Genomic DNA, 16873 nt, shown 5'->3' with positions numbered 1-16873 from the left:
GGATTTGTTCACATATCGGTTTTTCGATTTTAAAAATTTCTCCACTTTTCTATTTTTAGATTTTCTAGGTTTTTCAAGTTTTCAATTTCTCAATTTTTCAACATTTCAGTTTTGGGAATTTGTTGGACTGGCCTTACGGCGAGGGAAATTTTGCAGAAATTACCTATTAATTTTTGTATTTCGTTAGCCTGTAATTGCCTGTCGTGTTTGAATAAATATGTAAATATACTATTATTATTATTATTATTATTATTATTTTACCTTCCAGACTGTGGGACACCCTGTATAACATCAACGTTAAACATTATTTCAAAAACAACTTTGACTGAATTTAAGGAAACAATGCAAATTTTTCCCCATCTACCTATCAGATTTATTGCGACATTCATAAATCATAAGTATGTGGACATTGAACTCATCGCGGAAAATCTTCGAAATCTAAGAGTTGTCAGTCAATCTCAGATAACATTCTAAAACTAAAAATCCAAAAAAAAATAAAAAAACGCGATAAGTCAATTCAAAGTATATAAGTCGAAAATGCAAAACAAAACAAACAAAAGAGTGATCCAAAATGAAAGGTAAGCAACTCTTCCTCAATTTCTTTCTTTTTTTTTAATAAAAACTGAAATTTGTTTTCAGCCCTCATCCTAGCCACGCTTTGTTGCCTTTTTGCCCCCTCATTCTCCAGGGGTAAGACAAGCACGTCGTCAGTCCTCGTCTCTTGAATTCTGTTTCATTTGTAGACCCCCTCTGCCTGGGCGTCCCAGTCGGGGAAATCGTCCTCTTCCCGTACCCCGGCGACTGCAGCCGGTACTACGAATGCGACGCTAACGGTTTCCAGTCAATCCACAGCTGCGAAAGCGGTCTATGGTTCAACGAAGCCCTTCAGGGCTGCGACCACCCATCAACGTCCGGCTGCACTAGTAAGTACCTCGGTACCACTCCCGACTGACTGACAGCACGTTGAACCCCAGACATAGCTTGCCCGCCCGGAATCGTCGATTTCTTCCCCGTCGCCGGCGACTGCAGCGAGTACATAGAGTGCTACAATGGGATTCTAGAGACCCATAGTTGCCCAGCGGGTCTGTGGTTCAACGCCTTCCAGAAACGGTGCGTGAGTGCCCAGGACTCCGACTGTGGTCAGTACACCTCGGAAGGACCCACGCAATGGACCATCCCTCCGGATGAGTGCTACGGTGTTCTCCCTGGAAGAATAATGCTCTATCCCTACCCCGGCGACTGTAACAAGTTCATCGAGTGCGTGGGTGCCCAGATGACGATCTTGTCTTGTCCTCCGTACCTCTACTTCAATTACGCGAGGCAAATGTGCGACCAACAGGACTTGTCGGGTTGCGATGGTAACTAGAAATTTCTGTTGTGACCTACGTATTTATTCCATTGGTTGTTTGTAGACACCACTGGTACTCCCCCGATTTACACGGTCACTCCTCCCCCGGATGACGGCTTCGACGACCCGAGGTGTGCCGATGGTAACAACGACTACTGGCCGAATGTGGAGTGCACAACGTACATTGAGTGCTATGCAGGGCATGGGCACGTAATGCATTGTCCCAGTGGGTTGTACTTTGATGAAGACACAAGCAAATGCGTGGATCCGAGCGAAACTACTTGTGGTAGGTCTGGATGATGCGGTGGTAGGGTTTTCAATGGGTGTTTCAGGACGCCCGGATCCGACAGACCCGCCGACGCAGCCGACCAATCCGGACTGGACCCCAGACCCGGACTGCCCATGGCCTAGTTCCGACAGGTACCTGTTCGTTTATCCAGGAGACTGCACCAAGTATTTGGAGTGCGTATATGGAGAAAAAGTGGTGATGGATTGTCCTGATGGCCTATGGTTTAACCCCACTTTGTTGGTCTGCGATTATCCGTACCACTCTGGGTGCGCCTGGGGTTCCTAGTGTTATTGTTACTGTTATTGTCTTATTGTATGAAAATATACAAGATTATGATAAAGTAATGAATTAAGTTCATAAAAAGCGCAAGCCTTTCATTTTACTCTCCGTATTTTGACATATAATTTGTAAAAGTAAAACTTGACTGGACTCGACTCGTTGACTGAGACTCATTCGATCCCGAAGGTGGCCTCTATTTAAACTCATACATTATTCTGGATGGTTCGCGACCGCCGCTCCAGGTTTGTTTTTATGCGAACGCCGCCCGGCCGCCGTCACCGATGATGATTCATCCATATTTCCTATTTTTCCGTACTTGCACGAAATGCGTCCTCTCGGAATTTGTCCCCTGGTGATTTGTTGGATTGGATCAAAGGGCGAGGGAAGTTCTGCAGAAATAACCTTCTACCAATTTTTGTATTTCGTTGCCATTTAACTGTTAGACTTATTGCGAAATTCACAAGTATGTGCACTCATCGCCGAAAATCTTCCAAATCTAAGAGTTGTCAGTCAATCTCAGATAACATTCTAAAACTAAAAATCCAAAAAAAATAAAAAAACGCGATAAGTCAATTCGAAGTATATAACTCGAAAATGCAAAAGAAAGCAAACAAAAGAGTGACGCAAAATGAAAGGTAAGTAACTCTCCCCTAATTTCTTTTTTTGACTTTTCGATTCTTCAATTTTCCGATTTTTCAATTTTTCGCTTACTTTATTTTTCCATATTTCAATTTTCGAAAATTTTTAAAATGTGAATTTTTCAGTTTTTTGAAACTGAACTTCTCGATTTTTCGATTTTGCAAATTCTCGGTTTTAGATTTTTGGTTTTTCAATTTTTCGATTTTATAAATTTTTGATTTTTCGATTCTTCAATTTTCAATTTTTCGCTTACTTAATTTTTCCATGTTTCGATTTTTCGATTTTTCAATTTCTCGATTCCTCAAACGTTCGATTTTTCGATGTTTTCATTTTTCGATTTATCAATTTTATGTTCACTTGTAGGATTTTTCAATTTTTCGACTTTTCAATTTTTGATTTTTATTTTTCTTTGGATTTTTAAGTTTTTCAGTTCTGCAATTATGCAGTTTTTTGATTTTTAAATTTTTCGATTTTTTAAATTTTAGATCTTTCGATTTCTATTTTTCGAATTTTCAATTTCTCAATTTTGCGACTTTTGGATTTTCGATTTCTCGATTTTTTTCTTTTTCCATTTTTCAATTTTTCGATTTTTAAATTTGTCAGTGTTTTGATATTTTAATTTTTCAGTTTTAAAAATTTTTGACTTTTCGATTCTTCAATTTTCCGATTTTTCAATATTTCGCTTACTTTATTTTTCCATATTTCAATTTTCGATTTTTCGATTTCTGGATTTCTGTACTTTTAGATTTTTCATTTCTTCGATATTTCTGTTATTCAATTTTTGAAAATTTTTAAAATGTGAATTTTTCAGTTTTTTGATGTCTGAACTTGTCGATTTTTCGATTTTGCAACTTCTCGGTTTTAGACTTTTGGTTTTTCAATTTTTCGATTTTTAAAATTTTTGATTTTTCGATTCTTCAATTTTCAATTTTTCGCTTACTTAATTTTTCCATATTTCGATTTTTCGATTTTTCAATTTCTCGATTCCTCAATCGTTCGATTTCTCGATGTTTTCATTTTTCGATTTATCAATTTTCCGATGTGTTCACTTTTAGGATTTTTCAATTTTTCGACTTTTCAATTTTCGATTTTTATTTTTCTTTGGACTTTTAAGTTTTTCAGTGCTGCAATTTTGCAGTTTTTCGATTTTTCAATTTTTAGATCTTTCGATTTCTATTTTTCGAATTTTCAATTTCTCAATTTTGCGACTTTTGGATTTTCGATTTCTCGATTTTTTTCTTTTTCCATTTTTCAATTTTTCGATTTTTAAATTTGTCATTGCTTTGATATTTTAAATTATCAGTTTTAAAAATTTTCGATTTTTCGTTTTCTCGATTTCTGTACTTTTAAATTTTTTCATTTGCGACTTCTCGGTTTTAGATTTATGGTTTTTAACTTTTCGATTTTGAAAATTTTTTATTTCTCGATTCTGCAATTTTCCGATTTTTCAGTTTCTCGGTTTTCAATTTTTCGCTTACTTAATTTTTCGATATTTCAGTGTTGGAATTTTTTCAATTTTCTGATGTGTTCAGTTTTAGGATTTTTCAGTTGTTTCGATTTTAAAATTTTTCAATTTCTGAGGTTCCTAAATTTTCAATTTTTCGATTTCTCAATGTCTCATTTAATCGATTTTTTGATTTTCCATTTCTCGATTTTTCGACTTTTCGTGGTTTCGATTTTTCAGTTTTTCAATGTTTTGATATTTTATTTTAGCAATTTTTAAAGTTCTAGATTTTTCGATTCGTCGATTTCTGAATTTTTCGATTTTTCAAAATTCTTCCACATTTCTATATATTTTTCAATTTTAAGAATTTTTATTTTTCAGTTTTTTGGTATTTCGACTTCTCGATTTTTCGACTTCTCGGTTTTGGATTTTTGGCTTTTCAATTTCTCGATTTTTAAAATATTTGATTTGACAATTTTTCAATTTTTAGAATTTAGCTTGTTTCGATATTTCAGTTTTGAAATCTCCGATGTTTGGATTATTCAATTTTTTTGAATTTTTCAATTCTTAGATTTTCGATTTCTTTATCTCTTGGTTTTTCGGTTTTAGACATTTTCAATTTTCTAATTTTTAAATTTTTCATGTTTTTGGATTTTTTGATGTCACTATTTCGAGATTTTTCAATTTTTTGACATTCATTATTTTAATTTTTTAAATTATAAATTTTTCGTTTCCTCGATTTCTGGCTTACTTGATTTTTCGATTTTTCAGTTCCTCGAAATTAAAAATGTTTGAATTTTGAGTTTTTTCATTTTTCAGTTTTTCTATTCTTGAATTTATCGATTACTCAAATTTTCAGTTTCTTGATTTTTGCATTTTTTTAGGATTTCTCAATTTTTTCGATTTTCCAGTTTTTTAATTTCGGGCGTTTCTAAATTTTCAATTTTTTGAGTAATCGATTTTTTGATTTTCCCATTAAGATTTACCGACTTGTTAATATATTGGTTTTTCCAATTATTCGGGTCTTCAATTTTTCGATTTCTCAGTTTTTGTTTTTTCAGGTTTTTGATTTTTTATTTTTCAATTTTTTAAATTTTCGATTTTTCCACTTCGATTTGTCAATTCTTCGATGTTTCAGTTTTGGAGTTTTTCAATTTTTCGGTTTTCCAAATATTCAATTTTTGGCGTATCTAATTTTTCGATTAATCGATTTTTCGATTTTTCCATTTGCCGATTTTTCGACTTTTCATGGTTTCAATTTTTCAGTTTTTCAATTCTTCAATTTTGCAATTTTTCGCTTACTTAATTTTTCCATATTTCGATTTTTCGATTTTTCAATTTCTCGATTCCTCAAACGTTCGATTTCTCGATGTTTTCATTTTTCGATTTATCAATTTTTCGATGTGTTCGCTTTTAGGATTTTTCAATTTTTCTACTTTTCAATTTTCGATTTTTATTTTTATTTGGATTTTTAAGTTTTTCAGTTCTGCAATTTTGCAGTTTTTCGATTTTTCAATTATTCGATTTTTTAAATTTTAGATCTTTCGATATCTATTTTTAGAATTTTTAATTTCTCAATTTTGCGACTTTTGGATTTTCGATTTCTCGATTTTTTTCTTTTTTCATTTTTCAATTTTTCGATTTTTAAATTTGTCAGTGTTTTGATATTTTAATTTTTCAGTTTTAAAATTGTTCGATTTTTCGTTTTCTCGATTTCTGTACTTTTAAAATTTTCATTTGCGACTTCTCGGTTTTAGATTTTTGGTTTTTAACTTTTCGATTTTGAAAATTTTTTATTTCTCGATGCTGCAATTTTCCGATTTTTCAATTTCTCGGTTTTCAATTTTTCGCTTACTTAATTGTTCGATATTTCAGTGTTGGAATTTTTTCAATTTTCTGATGTGTTCAGTTTTAGGACTTTTCAGTTCTTTCGATTTTTCAATTTTTCAATTTCTGAGGTTCCTAAATTTTCAATTTTTCGATTTCTCAATGTCTCATTTAATCGATTTTTTGATTTTCCATTTTTCGATTTTTCGACTTTTCGTGGTTTCTCAGTCTTTCAGTGCTTTGATATTTTATTTTAGCAATTTTTAAAATTCTAGATTTTTCGATTTGTCGATTTCTGAATTTTTCGATTTTTCAAAATTCTTCCACATTTCTATATATTTTTCAATTTTAAGAATTTTTATTTTTCAGTTTTTTTGGTATTTCGACTTCTCGATTTTTCGACTTCTCGGTTTTGGATTTTTGGCTTTTCAATTTTTCGATTTTTAAAATATTTGATTTGACAATTTTTCAATTTTTACAATTTAGCTTGTTTGGATTTCTCGATATTTCAGTTTTGAAATCTCCGATGTTTGGATTATTTAATTTTTGATTTTTTCAATTCTTAGATTTTCGATTTCTTTATGTCTTGGTTTTTCGGTTTTAGACTTTTCAATTTTTTAATTTTTTAATTTTTCATGTTTTTGGATTTTTTGATGTCTCTATTTGGAGATTTTTCAATTTTTCGACATCCATTAGTTTAATTTATTAAATTATAAATTTTTCGTTTCCTCGATTTCTCGCTTACTTGATTTTTCGATTTTTCAGTTCTTCGAATTTAAAAATGTTTGAATTTTGAGTTTTTTCATTTTTCAGTTTTTCTATTCTTGAATTTATCGATTACTCAAATTTTCAATTCCTTGATTTTTGCATTTTTTTAGGATTTCTCAATTTTTTCGATTTTCCAATTTTTCAATTTCGGGCGTTTCTAAATTTTCAATTTTTTGATTTCTCAATTTTTCGAGTAATCGATTTTTTGATTTTCCCATTAAGATTTACCGACTTATGAATGTTTTGGTTTTTCCAATTTTTGGGGTCTTCAATTTTTCGATTTCTCAGTTTTGGTTTTTTCAGGTTTTTAATTTTTTTTTTCAATTTTTTAAATTTTCGATTTTTCCACTTCGATTTGTCAATTCTTCGATGTTTCAGTTTTGGAGTTTTTAAATATTTCGGTTTTCCAAATATTCAATTTTAGGCATATCTAATTTTTCGATTAATCGATTTTTCCATTTGCCGATTTTTCGACTTTTCATGATTTAAATTTTTCAGTTTTTCAATTCTTCAATTTTGCAATTTTTCGCTTACTTAATTTTTCCATATTTCGATTTTTTGATTTTTCAATTTTTCGATTCCTCAAACGTTCGATTTCTCGATGTTTTCATTTTTCGATTTATCAATTTTCCGATGTGTTCACTTTTAGGATTTTTCAATTTTTCGACTTTTCAATTTTCGATTTTTATTTTTCTTTGGACTTTTCAGTTTTTCAGTGCTGCAATTTTGCAGTTTTTCGATTTTTCAATTTTTAGATCTTTCGATTTATATTTTTCGAATTTTCAATTTCTCAATGTTGCGACTTTTGGATTTTCGATTTCTCGATTTTTTTCTTTTTCCATTTTTCAATTTTTCGATTTTTAAATTTGTCAGTGTTTTGATATTTTAATTTTTCAGTTTTAAAAATTTTCGATTTTTCGTTTTCTCGATTTCTGTACTTTTAAATTTTTCATTTGCGACTTTTCGGTTTTAGATTTATGGTTATTAGCTTTTCGATTTTGAAAATTTTTTATTTATCGATTCTGCAATTTTCCGATTTTTCAATTTCTCGATTTGCAGTTCTTCGCTTACTTAATTTTTCGATATTTCAGTGTTGGAATTTTTTCAATTTTCTGATGTGTTCAGTTTTAGGATTTTTCAGTTCTTTCGATTTTTGAATTTTTCAATTTCTGAGGTTCCTAAATTTTCAATTTTTCGATTTCTCAACGTCTTATTTAATCGATTTTTTGATTTTCCATTTCTCGATTTTTCGTCTTTTCGTGGTTTCGATTTTTCAGTTTTTCAATGTTTTGATATTTTATTTTTTTAATTTTTAAAATTCTAGATTTTTCGATTAATCGATTTTTCGATTTTTCCATTTGCCTATTTTTCGACTTTTCATGATTTCGATTTTTCAGTTTTTCAATTCTTCAATTTTGCAATTTTTCGCTTACTTAATTTTTCCATATTTCGATTTTTCCATTTTTCAATTTCTCGATTCCTCAATCGTTCGATTTCTCGATGTTTTCATTTTTCGATTTATCAATTTTCCGATGTGTTCACTTTTAGGATTTTTCAATTTTTCGACTTTTCAATTTTCGATTTTTATTTTTCTTTGGATTTTTAAGTTTTTCAGTTCTGCAATTTTGCAGTTTTTCGATTTTTCAATTTTTCGATTTTTTAAATTTTAGATCTTTCGATTTCTATTTTTCGAATTTTCAATTTCTCAATTTTGCGACTTTTGGATTTTCGATTTCTCGATTTTTTTCTTTTTTCATTTTTCAATTTTTCGATTTTTAAATTTGTCAGTGTTTCGATATTTTAATTTTCCAGTTTTAAAAATTTTTGACTTTTCGATTCTTCAATTTTCCGATTTTTCAATATTTCGCTTACTTTATTTTTCCATATTTCAATTTTCGATTTTTCGATTTCTGGATTTCTGTACTTTTAGATTTTTCATTTCTGCGATATTTCTGTTATTCAATTTTCGAAAATTTTTAAAATGTGAATTTTTCAGTTTTTTGATGTCTGAATTTGTCGATTTTTCGATTTTGCAACTTCTCGGTTTTAGACTTTTGGTTTTTCAATTTTTCGATTTTTAAAATTTTTGATTTTTCGATTCTTCAATTTTCAATTTTTCGCTTACTTAATTTTTCCATATTTCGATTTTTCGATTTTTCAATTTCTCGATTCCTCAAACGTTCGATTTCTCGATGTTTTCATTTTTCGATTTATCAATTTTCCGATGTGTTCACATTTAGGATTTTTCAATTTTTCGACTTTTCAATTTTCGATTTTTATTTTTCTTTGGATTTTTAAGTTTTTCAGTGCTGCAATTTTGCAGTTTTTGGATTTTTCAATTTTTAGATCTTTCGATTTCTATTTTTAAAATATTTGATTTGACAATTTTTCAATTTTTAGAATTTAGCTTGTTTGGATTTCTCGATATTTCAGTTTTGAAATATCCGATGTTTGGATTATTCAATTTTTTTGAATTTTTCAATTCTTAGATTTTCCATTTCTTTATCTCTTGGTTTTTCGGTTTACACTTTTCAATTTTTCAATTTTTTAATTTTTAAATTTTTCATGTTTTTGGATTTTTTGATGTATCTATTTGGAGATTTTTCAATTTTTTGACATTCATTATTTTAATTTATTAAATTATAAATTTTTCGTTTCCTCGATTTCTCGCTTATTTGATTTTTCGATTTTTCAGTTCTTAGAATTTAAAAATGTTTGAATTTTGAGTTTTTTCATTTTTCAATTTTTCTATTCTTGAATTTATCGATTACTCAAATTTTCAGTTTCTTAATTTTTGCATTTTTTTAGGATTTCTCAATTTTTTCGATTTTCCAATTTTTCAATTTCGGGCGTTTCTAAATTTTCAATTTTTTGAGTAATCGATTGTTTGATTTTCCCATTAAGATTTACCGACTTGTCAATGTTTTGGTTTTTCCAATTTTTCGAGTCTTCAATTTCTCGATTTCTCAGTTTTTGTTTTTTCAGGTTTTTGATTTTGTATCTTTCAATTTTTTTAATTTTAGATTTTTCCACTTCCATTTGTCAATTCTTCGATGTTTCAGTTTTGGAGTTTTTCAATATTTCGGTTTACCAAATATTCAATTTTTGGCGTATCTAATTTTTCGATTTTTCCATTTCCCGATTTTTCGACTTTTCCTGAGTTCGATTTTTCAGTTTTTCAATTCTTCAATTTTGCAATTTTTCAATTTTGCGTTTTTTCAGATTTTTGACATTTTCAATTTTTCAATGTTTCGACTTTTAACTTTTAAATTTTTCAATTTTTCGATTATACGATTTTTTGACGTTTGGATTTCTTCACATGTCGGTTTTCGATTTTAAAAATTTCTCGACTTTTCCATTTTTAGATTTTCTTGGTTTTTCAAGTTTTCAATTCTCAATTTTTCGACGTTTCAGTTTTAGAAATTTGTTGCATTGGCCTTAAGGCGAGGGAAATTCTGCAGAAATAACCTTCTACCAATTTTTGTATTTCATTAGCCTGTAATTGCCTGTCGTGTTTGAATAAATATGTAAATATACTATTATTATTATTATTATTATTATTTTACCTTCCAGACTGCGGGACACTCAAAAACTATAAATATCAACATTTCAAAAACAACTTTGACTGAATTTAAGGAACAATGCTAATTTTTCCCTATTTACCTGTCAGATTTATTGCGACATTCATAAGTATGTGGACAATGCACTCACTCATCGCCAAAAATCTTCCAAATCTAAGAGTTGTCAGTCAATCTCAGATAACATTCTAACTAAAAATCCAAAAAAAAATAAAAAACGCGATAAATCAATTCGAAGTATATAACTCGAAAATACAAAAGAAAGCAAACAAAAGAGTGACTCAAAATGAAAGGTAAGCAACTCTCCCCTTTTTCTTTTTTTTTTTTTTAATTAATAGCAGTTTTAGCTTTCATCCTGACGACACTTTGTTGCCTTTTTGTTCCCTCATTCTCCGCAGGTAAGACAAGCACGTCGTCAGTCCTGATTTCTTGAATTTCGGTTCATTTGTAGACTCTCTGTGTCTGGGCGTTCCAGCCGGAGAAGTCGCCGTCTTTCCGTACCCCGGCGACTGCAGCCGGTACTACCAATGCGACGCTAACGGTTTCTTGTCAATCCAAAACTGCCCAAGCGGTCTATGGTTTAACAAAGTCCTTCAGGCCTGCGACAACCCAGCAACGTCCGGTTGTACCAGTAAGTACCTTGGTACCACTCCAAATTAGCTGACAGCACGTTGAACCCCATAGACATAGCTTGCCCTCCCGGAGTCGTCGATTTCTTTCCCGTCCCCGGCGACTGCAGCGAGTACATAGAGTGCTACAATGGGTTTCTAGAGACCCATAGTTGCCCAGAGGGTCTGTGGTTCAGCGCCTTCGAGAAACGGTGCGTGAGTGCCCAGGACTCCGGCTGTGGTCAGTACACCACGGAAGGACCCACCCAATGGACCGTCCCTCCGGATGAGTGCTTAGGCGTCCCTCCTGGGAGAATAATCCTCCATCCCTACCCCGGCGACTGTAACAAGTTCATCGAGTGCGTGGGTGCCCAAATGACTATCATGTCTTGTCCTCCGTACCTCTACTTCAACTACGCAAGGCAAATGTGCGACCAAAAGGACTTGTCGGGTTGCGATGGTACCTAGACATTGTTGTTGTGACTTAGGTATTCATTCCGTTGGTTGTTTTAGACACCACTGGTACTCCCCCGATTTCCACGGTCACGCCTCCCCCGGATGACGCCTTCGACGACCCGAGGTGTGGCAATGGTAACAACGAGTACTGGCCGAATGTGGAGTGCACAACGTACATTGAGTGCTACGCAGGGCATGGGCACATAAGGGATTGTCCCAGTGGGTTGTACTTTGACGAAGACACAAAGAAATGCGTGGACCCGAGCCAAACCACTTGTGGTAGGTCTGGGTGATGTGGTGGTAGGGTTTTCAATGGGTGTTTCAGGACGCCCGGATCCGACAGACCCGCCGACGCAGCAGACCGATCCGGACTGGACCCCCGATCCGGACTGTCCGTGGCCCAGTACCGATACGTACCGGTTCGTTTATCCGGGAGACTGCACCAAGTATTTGGAGTGCGTAAATGGAGAGAAAGTGGTCATGTATTGTCCTTATGATCTATGGTTTAGCCCCACTTTCTTGATCTGTGTTTATCCGTACATGTCTGGGTGCATCTGGGGCAACTAGTGTTATTGTATGAAAATATACAAGATTGTGATCAAGTAATGAATAAAGTTCAAAAAAATCTCAAGATATTCATTTTAGTCTCCATATTTTGACATGTGTCAAACAAATTCTAAGTTAAAAAAAACTTGACAAAATCAATAACAAACGAAATAAACATGATATGAACATGAAACAAAATAAAATGCAAATAACAACTCGTTTCTTAGCAACTCAAATTTACACGACTCGATCCCGAAGGTGGCCTCTATTTCAACCCATTCATTCCTCTGGATGGTTCGCCAGCGCCGCGTCGAGGTTTTTCTGGACCCCGCAGTCGAGACTTCCGGCAACCCGGTCCAGGTTTCTTCTCCCTCCACTTGTTCCCTTCTTCGGTCACTGGAAGAGGACTAGTTAATCTTGGGTAGTCGGTCGGAGACGATGACGGAGCGGAATACCCCCCAGTTAATACCAAAGCACACTCTACCTTTTCTGCGGAATTTCGACAGAACTTCGCTCGCCCGTCAAGTGGAGCACAACAAATAATACTTCCGCAGAAGGCGCAAATTGAAAAATGAAATATACTTAAAATAGACAACAAATCGGAAAAATCGAAAAATCAAAAACTTTAAAAAACGAAAAATCAAAATACCCAAAAATCGATAAAATATTCAAATCCTGAAAAATCGAGTATTGAAAACTTGAAAAATTGAGAAATCCAAGCATCAAAAAGTAGTAAAATTGGAAAATGTAAAATTTAAAACATTCAAAAATTGAGAAATAAAAGAAAAGAAAAATCAAAAATTTAAAAATTCGAAAAATTGAACAATTAAAATATCGAAAAATTGAAGAATTGGGAAATCGAAACACCAAAAAAATCAAAAAAACAAAAACCTAAAATTCAAACTCGAAAAGCCAAAAAGTCGAAAAATCGAAACATCGGAATGTTCAAAAACTGAAACATCGAGAAATCAAAACATCAACAGTAGAGGAGTCAAAAAATCAAAAAATTAAGAAATCAAATTAGACCAAAATTGAAAAATCGAAAAGTTAGTAATTGAAAAATTGAAACATTTTAAATGAAAAAAAAAATCGGCAAAAGTCGAAAAATTGAAAAATCCTAAAAGTGAACACACCGGAAAATTGAAAAATCGAAAAATGAAAACACCGAGAAATCGAACGTTTGAGGAATCGAGAAATTGAAAAATCGAAAAATCGAAATATGGAAAAATTAAGTAAGCGAAAAATTGTAAAATTGAAGAATTGAAAAACTGAAAAATTGAAATCATTAAACGTCGAAAAATCGGCAAATGGAAAAATCGAAAAATCGATTAATCGAAAAATTAGATATGCCAAAAATTGAATATTTGGAAAACCGAAAAATTGAAAAATTCGAAAACTGAAACATCGAAGAATTGACAAATCGAAGTGGAAAAATCGAAAATTAAAAAAATTGAAAAATCAAAAATCAAAAACCTGAAAAAACAAAAACTGAGAAATCGAAAAATTGAAGACCTGAAAAATTGGAAAAACCAAAACATTGACAAGTCGGTAAATCTTAATGGGAAAATCAAAAAATCGATTACTCAAAAAATTGAAAATTTAAAAACGCCCGAAATTGAAAAATTGGAAAATCTCCAAATAGAGACATCAAAAAATCCAAAAACATGAAAAATTAAAAAATTAAAAAATTGAAAAGTCTAAAACCGAAAAACCAAGAGATAAAGAAATCGAAAATCTAAGAATGGAAAATTCAAAAAAATTAAATAATCCGAACATCGGAGATTTCAAAACTGAAATATCGAGAAATCGAAACAAGCTAAATTCTAAAAATTGAAAAATTGTCAAATCAAATATTTTAAAAATCGAAAAATTGAAAAGCCAAAAATCCAAAACCGAGAAGTCGAAAAATCGAGAAGTCGAAATACCAAAAAACTGAAAAATAAAAATTCTTAAAATTGAAAAATATATAGAAATGTGGAAGAATTTTGAAAAATCGAAAAATTAAGAAATCGACGAATCGAAAAATCTAGAATTTTAAAAATTGCTAAAATAAAATATCAAAACATTGAAAAATTGAAAAATCGAAACCACGAAAAGTCTAAAAATCGAGAAATGGAAAAATCAAAACATTGATTAAATGAGACATTGAGAAATCGAAAAATTGAAAATTTAGGAACCTCAGAAATTGAAAAATTGAAAAATCGAAAGAACTGAAAAATCCTAAAACTGAACACATCAGAAAACTGAAAAAATTCCAACACTGAAATATCGAAAAATTAAGTAAGCGAAAAATTGAAAACCGAGAAATTGAAAAACCGGAAAATTGCAGAATCTAGAAATAAAAAATTTTCAAAATCGAAAAGTTAAAAACCATAAATCTAAAACCGAGAAGTCGCAACTGAAAAATTTAAAAGTACAGAAATCGAGAAAACGAAAAATCCAAAATTTTTAAAACTGAAAAATTAAATTATCAAAACACTGACAAATTTAAAAATCGAAAAAATGGAAAACCCAAAAATCTAAACCGATAACTTGGAAAATCGAATAATCGACAAATCAAAACATCAAGGAAAACAAAAAAATTAACGGAAAATCTAGAACTTAAAAATTGAAAAATTAAAATACCTATCGAAAAATTGAAAAACCGAGATATCGAACCATCAAAAAAGGAAAATCTGAAGAACCGAAACATTGCAAAATCCCAGAACTGAAATACTGAAAAACTGAAAATTGGAAGGAAAATTGAAACATCAAAAAAGTGAAAAAATTCAAAACTGAAATCTTGAAAAACTGAAAAATGGAAAGAAAATTGAAGAATCGGAAAAGTGAAAAAATCCAAAATTGAAACATTGAAAAATTCAGAAATCGAAAAATTGAAAAATCACAATTGAAGGAAGAATTGAAAAATCGAGAAATAGAGAAATGGGAAAATAAAAAAATCAGTTAATCGAAAAATTTAGAAACGTCAAAAATTGAAAACTGAAAAATAAAAAAAATTAAAAATCGTAAAACTGAAACATCGGAAAATTGAGAAATCGAAAAATGAAAAAAATCGAGAAACCGAAAATATGAAGAATCGAGAAATCGAAGAATCGATAAATTGAAAAATCCCAACAGTAATATATCGAAAAATTGAGAAATCGAAATCGAGCAAAACTGAAAATTTTTGAAAAAAAAATCGTATCAAAAACTAAAAATTAAAAAAATCGAGAAATTGAACAATCAAAAAATCAAAACATTGAAATCTCAGTAAGTTGATAAATAGGAAAATTTAAAAATCAAAAATTTTAAAAATCCAAGAATTGAACAACAAAAAAATCCAAGTCTGAAAACTCAGAAAATCGAATGATCGAGAACTCAAAACATCAAAGAAAACAAAAAATCTAAAATTTAAAAATTCGACAAATTGAAAAATCATGGAACTGAACAATCGAAAAGTCGAGGTAGTGAGAAATCTAAAAACCTAAAACTTTAAAAACTGAAAAATTAAAATATCGAAAAATTTAAAAACCGAGAAAACAATATCAAAAATTTGAAAAATTGAAGAAACGAAATATTGCAAAATTCCAAAGCTGAAATATTGAAAAACCCAAAATTGGAAGGAAAATTAAAGAATCGAAACAGTGAAAAAATCCCAAACTGAAACATTGAAAAATTGAGAAATGGAGAAATGGGAAAATCAAAAAAATCGGTCTAAAGAGTTTAGACGGTACTTCCCTCGCTACCGGAAACGTGACGACTGCATGCCTATTATGTTTTTTTTTCACATTAGATTTCAAAGCATTCGGTTTTGTAGTTCCTGAGTGAATGAATAAAATAAATTTGCGCATTTATTAAATTTTTTGAGTCACCCTGTATATCCGAATCCAAAAAATATGAATGGAATGGGAAATTACAAGAAAAGACTCATCATATTTTGTACATTTTAGATAGGATTTATTCAGCAAAATTTTGAGGTGACGTCATGAATTTTTTAGAGGGAATAAGTAAATATATTGTGATTTGAAGCGGTCCTGGTTTAATAACAAAAAAATATTGTTCGTCTATGAAACAAGCTCGTCTTAGACAAAGTATTCGTAAAAAAAATATGTCGTAGAACAATGTACTTATGCTTTCGGGTGCCCAGTAGCAGACCGAAAAATGAGCTAAATAGAAGTTCATTGCACGGGCGTAATTTTACTTCGAAAAAAAGATCGACATTTCAATTGATAGATTATGTCTAAATCTCTGGGGAAGACACAATATTTTTTAAAATAAGTGATTGTTTAGTGTTTGATTAATCGTTCATTCTTCGAAGGAAATTCAATTTTTAGACGAGGAGAGAACATGTTTCGCTTCAACTTTTATATCAGTGCAAAGACAACATTGAGCTCTATGGGGAAGAACCGGTCATTTTTGTTTAAAATTTATATTGACTAAAATATTTGCGTTTTAAAAAAATATTGAACAATGAAAATAACGTGAAACTAGGCAACCCTATTTACAAGGGATCCGTTTCAATTGGTTGAGTTTTACACAGCAGCTTTTTGGAGTTTCTCTAGAACCTTTAGAATCTTTCAAGTATTCGGAACAGAATTTTAGCTTTTGAACCCTTACAGCCCTTAGATCCTTTAAAATATTTAGTCTTTAGAGTATTTAGTAATTTCTAGGATCACTATTACCCCCAGGTTTTTTAAATTTTTTAAGATTTTATTGGATCTTTATTGTATTTAGTACATTAGAACTTTAGTTTATTTACAATTTAGAATTTCTATAATCTTATCTTATCAAGTATCAGCTCCGCCCACCCACTCTTTATTTTTTTCAAGAGTATGTCATTTACTAAAATCAGTCTGACGCTAATAAGTACTCGCCCCGCCCTCCCGCCCTATATTTTCTTAAAGAGTATGGAATTTGCCACAATCAGTTTTGTCCTAGCAAGTACTACCTAAAATACAACTGATTTTGGCAGATGGCATAGCTTCTAAAAATAGAGAGGGTGGGTGGGCGGGGCTAGTAGCTGCCATGATAAACTGATTTTGACAAATAAGATATCCTCTAGGAAAAGAGGGTGGCGGGGCTAATACCTGCCAAGGTAACACTGACTTTGGC

At 31.3% G+C, this 16873-nt stretch overlaps 1 protein-coding gene across 1 annotated transcript; it reads left to right on the top strand.

The window, feature by feature from the left end:
• Positions 1-438: 438 nt before the first annotated feature.
• On the top strand, positions 439-11803 carry LOC135133039 (chitin-binding domain protein cbd-1-like). Its single transcript, XM_064061276.1, has 11 exons — positions 439-578; positions 640-690; positions 744-923; positions 975-1358; positions 1413-1634; positions 1681-1914; positions 10511-10570; positions 10624-10803; positions 10857-11240; positions 11294-11515; positions 11562-11803. Exons 1-11 carry the CDS (start codon positions 572-574, stop codon positions 11801-11803), a joined length of 2166 nt encoding a protein of 721 aa, XP_063917346.1. The 5' UTR covers positions 439-571.
• The last annotated feature ends 5070 nt before the right edge of the window (positions 11804-16873 follow it).

Source organism: Zophobas morio, unplaced genomic scaffold, assembly GCF_036711695.1.
Source record: "Zophobas morio isolate AGI-343-1 ecotype UQ-CSIRO unplaced genomic scaffold, CSIRO_AGI_Zmor_V1 ptg000003l, whole genome shotgun sequence".
NCBI lineage: Eukaryota > Metazoa > Arthropoda > Insecta > Coleoptera > Tenebrionidae > Zophobas > Zophobas morio.
This window is presented reverse-complemented; position numbering and strand designations above follow the sequence as displayed.